At 40.8% G+C, this 6,000-nt stretch overlaps 1 protein-coding gene across 4 annotated transcripts in view; it reads right to left on the bottom strand.

The window, feature by feature from the left end:
* Window positions 1-320: 320 nt before the first annotated feature.
* Window positions 321-6,000, bottom strand: part of pde4a (phosphodiesterase 4A, cAMP-specific) — a 52,696-nt gene continuing 47,016 nt past the window's right edge. For all 4 annotated transcript variants that reach the window (XM_074657401.1, XM_074657402.1, XM_074657404.1 and 1 more), the window contains 4 exons: window positions 5,581-5,735; window positions 5,363-5,485; window positions 2,539-2,721; window positions 321-2,334 (listed from right to left, as the gene is read on the bottom strand). In XM_074657401.1, the coding sequence (XP_074513502.1) occupies window positions 1,816-2,334; window positions 2,539-2,721; window positions 5,363-5,485; window positions 5,581-5,735 (980 nt within the window). In that variant the 3' untranslated portion in view covers window positions 321-1,815. The remainder of the gene's footprint in view (window positions 2,335-2,538; window positions 2,722-5,362; window positions 5,486-5,580; window positions 5,736-6,000) is intronic.

The following is a 6,000-nucleotide window of genomic DNA, read 5'->3' as shown; positions in this document are numbered from 1 at the left end:
CGCTTACTCATGACCACACAAACAAAACACATACACGCATCGACTCCATCATGTCAACAAATCAATATCTGGTCAGATTCAAACATCCTTATCCATTCTCACCGTCTGCAACATCTTAACTCCTCTTATTTCCTCGGCAGGTTGCTGTAAGATTGTCATTTTACCGTCCTGATTAAAAAACAACACATTCTTTATGTTGGTCCGAGCACAGCGACAACATAACAACTAATTGGCAGCAATGTTTCCCGTTCCCCTCCAAATGCAATGCTGGATACATTGTGTATAGACACACTGATACTCACAGAAATAAGCATACAGACGTGATATAAATATACTAGGATATCTATTATATATCTTATAAATCTACATACTGGCAGGTATGTATCCTGCGTCTGACATTAAGGCAAAAAAGCATCAAACATAACAAGGATGATTAGGGACTACCAGACCACGCTTTCTTTCTTTCTTTCTTTCTTTCTTTCTTTCTTCCTTTCTTTCTCCTGCCTCCCTGATTTTCCTTCAAATCACTTCACCCACTGAAGCTTCTCATCCTTCACTTTGGTGAGAATCATTGTGTGTGAGGAGACGTAACCACGCAGTGCAAGTGGGTGTGAGATGGCGAGTGGAAATTTGTTCTGCTGATGAAATAATTCTGTATCCCTTCAAACATATTTAAACTGTTAAATAGAAAATAGGCAAAACTTATGCTTCAAAGCATCACATGGCTTATTCTCAGAAAGTTAAAAAAGGAAATAATTCTAATAAGAAAAACAAAACATAAGCTGGAAAGAGTCCACTGGGTGGTTGTGGTAGCGGTAGTGATTGCTCTGCATCTAGAGAGTTATTATTTTACCAGAAGAGCAACAAAGGAAGACTTTCAGCTTAAAACATATCACCACAGAAACTGTACGTGTGAGATACACACCACAATATACCATGAACAAGAGAGACAATCAAAAAAAAAAAAAAAGATAACAAAATCAGACACTCCTGTCCCACAATGCATTGCTTCACGACAGCTCCATTCAGGAAGCTGGTGTTTCAGAAAGGCACAGAGCCATCTTGCACCAGTAGCACTCTCCTCGTAAAGGGAAAAGGGGTACGGGACCTGGCGGCCCCTTCGTCGCAGCATCTTCTTTTCCTTCGACGTCTTCCTCTCTCCTCTAACTCTGTGGATTTTCTTATTTTTCTTTCCGACAGAAATGGAAAAAAAAGTCACTCGGGTGTGTAGCTTTTCTGAGGAGAACAGTTTCTGTTGAGGTTCTAACGAACATGGATTACTAATACTGACTGAACACTAGTTAATACTCCATTAAGAGATGGCTTTTTCCAAAGAGATTCATTACTGATCAATGTCCCTCGTGTTAATGCACACATACAAACATACAGTGGAGTGTGTGTTTGCAAGAAAGGAGGGACGCTCCAATTATACTGCTTGACTGATGCTTGCAGGTACACACGTTGAATTGGTGTACATGACTTGCTCCTACTACGTTGTCACTTTATGTGTGTTTGTGTGTGTGCATTACCGTCCCAGAGTGCTACGCTGTCTTCAGTTGCCCGTCGTCGATGCTCTCCTAAATTCCTCTTGGTCTAAAGTTCGTTGTGAAGTCAGTCGGAGGACTCGTCACCGCTCCAAATCTACAGTTGCTGTGTAATTACCTTCTCTTTAAGCGATTGTAATTTATTCCCTTTTTGAAAAATATATTTAAAGGTCTGTATTGTCATTGCAGTCTTATTTGTTCTTGGTTTGGCCATTTGAAAGGATGAACAAGATAATGTGTGCAAGTGAGGTGGGAGACACAGGAGCAGAACTCATGTATCTTCAGCTTGTGAAGAAGAATCTTCCTCTTCCTCTACAGGACTTGTGTCAGAAAGTCTCTCTTTTTCCGATCTCACCTCCAACTGAGCTTTCAGCTCCTCCTCCTGCTCCTCTTCCTCCATTGCCACCTCGTCTTCCTCCTCTATTATGTCCTCGTTTTCCTCCTCTGCCATTATGTCTTCCTCTTTTTTACCCTCCTCCTCCTCCCCCTGACTGCAGTCCTGTGCCAAATGGTTCGGCGTAGGCTTGTCCCCCTCGTCCCCCTCGTCCCCCTCGTCCCCCTCGTCTCTCTGAGAGCTGTCGTCGAGGGTGAGCTCAAACTGAAACTTGTCTATGCAGGCGTTTAGATCCTTATCCTGGATCACGGGAGGCGGCGAGGGGCTTTGTGGGATATTGCTCTGGTACCAGTCCCTGTTGTCCTCCAGAGTATCCAAGATGTCCTGGGCGTCAGGGTGCACGAGGTCCCCCCATGTCTCCCACAGCGGGTGGACAATGTAGTCAATAAAGCCCACCTGCATCCAGAAAAAAAAGAGCAATGACAGATATCAAATAAATCACAGTGGTGTCATTTCACTCCCTACAAATGAGCATTAAAAATGTACGAGGACGACTGCTGTGATCAGAGATGACAGATCACTGTGGTTATCACCCCGCCTACAGCATTAACACTCATCCAGTTGTGATAACAGAATCATATTCCTGTATATTTCATTTACCTGGCTCTTTTCCACAGATGCAGTGTGTTTGTCACACATGGGGCTGATCTCCATCCCTCGCTCTCTCTCCTTATCTCCCTGCCTGAAGAACTCCTCCATGATTCTCTCCGTCCATTGTCGATACACAGCCAGGGGTTTGGTAGGATTGCTCAGGTCAGCACAGTGCACCATGTTCCTCAACACCTGCACAAACACACAGGCATACGTCACACACTGATATTATCATGTACGTGCAAAGTTATAAGCAGCACTGAATTCAGATATGCAACAAATCTTTTAGAAGCTGAAAGGAGGTGATACACAACCAGCTTTCTGATTACCTTTTTCATTTTTACTTTATTCTCTCTTCCTTTCTCTTCCATGAATTGTGAGTACAACTCCAAAATCTAGTCCCCTGCCTCTAAGGCTGCCTTTACTTCTTGTCTTATCTTTGTGATAAGAAATTTGTTCTTCGATCACCACGAGGTTTTCTTAAGTCCTTATGAATTCTCCTTCACATCTGTCCTTGACCTCATGACGTTTTCCATTGAGGTCAAGGAAAGTGGTTGGGAAAAGGACGGAATTTTTTTAGTTTTTTGTTGTCTATTCGACAGGAGAGTCACCTGAGGCCTGTACTACTAAGCGAGTTCAACATACCCAGGGTATCTTCTCGTTATCTGGCTTCACTAACCCTAACAACCGAGATCTCGCTAAACTGTACTACAAAGCTGGTTATCAACTCGGTAAATCAACCCAGGGTTTCTCTGTTCTCAGGTGTTTGGAGCATCTGACCAATCACAGATATGAACAAGACTACTGACTACAGACAGACAGGCAGAAAGAGACATTTTACAAAGGAAGAAATTATATAAGACAAATACGAAGAAGTTAAACACTTAATCCAGACTAAAAGTAACACAGTTGAAGCTGCTAAATGCAGGAAGAACAGCTGGCGAGAGAAAAAACTCCGGATGTGTGAATGCTTAAATTAACAGATTTATTAATTTTACGAAACATTCAAAAGTCAGATATACTCGTCTAAATATAAATAACTTTTCAGAGTGTAATAGATGAATAGATTACTCATCATTTTACACTGCGTGTATGATGTTGCGTCTATGACTATTTAAACCTTCTTTCACCTGCTTCCCTCCTCTGTGGCGGTGTGAAACGGACTCAAGAGCAAGTAAAAAAAAAAAATATATATAAAAACATAATTCAAAGAGGTAAACACCCACAACATAAAGTCCGCTGTCCTTCCTGTATTTGTCAGTTTAAACTATGTTTTTTTTAGTCTGGATTATGACTTAAACTTCTTCATATGTGTGTAATATTATCATATAATCACCGCACTGAGCTCTGATTGGTCAGCAGGAGGTGCTTTCATAGGAGTAGATCTCTTATCTGTAACATAACCTGCTCCTGAGCAGGTTAGCCGTTCAGCATAAGTTACCATGGTGATCTACCCCGATAAGAAGTGAACCAGCTTCGTAGTACGGAAAACCCAGAGTTAACCCTGAAGTTATCTCGATAACCGCAAATCCTGCTTCGTAGTACAGGCCTCTGAACTCAGTTTAGACGACAACAACAACAACAACAACAACAACTCTGGGCATGTTTCTCTTCCTTCCTTTCCCATGGTCCTCTTAATGAAAGCACAGATTCGCTGCACCTCCGACTCAAATCTTTGACACAAATCAAATACATTTCTGCATGCCTGGCTGACATCAATACTGAACTTCTTTTCTGCAAAATCTTGTCCCACATTAGATCTCTTATAAAGTAACACCTGCTTCATCCATCAAATACTTGAGAATAATCCCTGATAACCAGATCATACAGATGTGGATCAGTGGTGCATCTTGTGGTTCTACCTCTTATAATCCCCCCTTAAAAAGAAGAAACTACTTAACCTTTCTTCAGCCTGCTGCATGTTGTCTTAACTATGAACAAACGTTACCAGCACTGGAAACACATTGGAGAAATGACAAAAAAGCCAGTTCACAGATCTTGTGGTGTCCACACGCAGTTTAACCAGTAGCCTACATGCCACGACATTTTGAGGTAATTAAGGAAAGGAATTAATCGGTAACAGTTCATTTTACAGGTTCGCAAATTTCATGGTAATTATGTGATAATTAGCATGTAACCTGTTTGAAATTTCTTTGCAATTACTGCAAAATACCTCAATATTTACCTCAAAATGTATCGAAAATTACTTTATTATAAACATTATTTAATAACTATATGCTAAAATAGCATATAATGGTTGAAATAGGGCCCTTAGGCTTGAGAAGCGGCTGTGCGCTGCTCTTCATCGGAGGTCGAAAACCAAAACTAATAGAAGACACTTCTGATCAGGCACAAATCTCACCATTGTGTGACTTATTGTCTACACAAATGTAACCTGGTAGCTAATGTCATGATTCAGGGAGTGTTTTAAAGAAATTTCAAATAAATGATTTACTAATTATTATCTATTTATCAGCAGACATGGAAATAAAGCATATCAATTAACTTTGTATTCTTTTCCTGGAAATGTATTAAATAAATTACCAGCTATTTGGAAATAGCGGAATATAATTATTAAATAATGTTTATAATAAAGTAATTTTCGATCAATTTTAAGATAAATATTGGGGTAATTTGGCAGTAATCCCAAAAAAAATTCAAATAGGTTACTTGCTAATTATCACCTAATTACCATGAAATTTGCGGACCTGTAAAATGAAGTGTTATCAATTAATTGAATATATCCCGTCAATGCTTCAGTAGTGCTCACTTCTTTTGTAACAGATCTGTCAGTTGAAGTAACTTGTAAATGAAGTGGAAGCTGACGTCTCACCTGTATCCGATCAGTGTAATGGTCGAGCAGCAGTACTCCAGAACTTGTCACTTTCTTGGTTTCCACCATAGTCTTGAGGTCTGCCAGCAAACTCATGTGTTTAGACATATCTGTTGCCAAAACCTGGGAAGGACATTGATAGGAATACATTAGGAGAGATCAAAGAAATAGAAAGAGATGGTAATATGACACAAAATGAGTGTGCTGCCAACACTCACCATATCAATAACAAGTTTCCTCAGGCTCTGCCGCTGCCGCTTGCTGAGGTTCTGGAAGATGTCACAGTTGTCCTCGTGAAGCAGCTTGAAGCCCACAGCTAGGTGATGGTTCTCCAACACGGACTCGTCATTGTACATCAGGGCCAGCTCTGAGTCTGAGGGAAGCACCACACAACACCCACCGCCAGCAGTGTTACAATCTGACTGCACTGGTTCAAAATGTACAAGTTGATTTAAGCTTTAGAGACAAAGATCTCCATTTACAACAACTAAAAGCATACAATTTACAGACTTACAGATTAATGTACTATGTAAGGGATAATGTAAATAAACCCCGACAGGGCGATGCAGGACGCAAAGCGGAGGGGTCCTTCATCGCCCTGAAGGGGTTTATTTCACAACAATGACCTGCTAGCTGTA

The sequence above is a fragment of the Sebastes fasciatus genome, chromosome 13 (assembly GCF_043250625.1).
Source record: "Sebastes fasciatus isolate fSebFas1 chromosome 13, fSebFas1.pri, whole genome shotgun sequence".
NCBI classification, from domain to species: Eukaryota; Metazoa; Chordata; class Actinopteri; order Perciformes; family Sebastidae; genus Sebastes; species Sebastes fasciatus.
The sequence above is the reverse complement of the archived record's forward strand: the minus strand, read 5'-3'. Positions and strand labels throughout refer to the sequence as shown.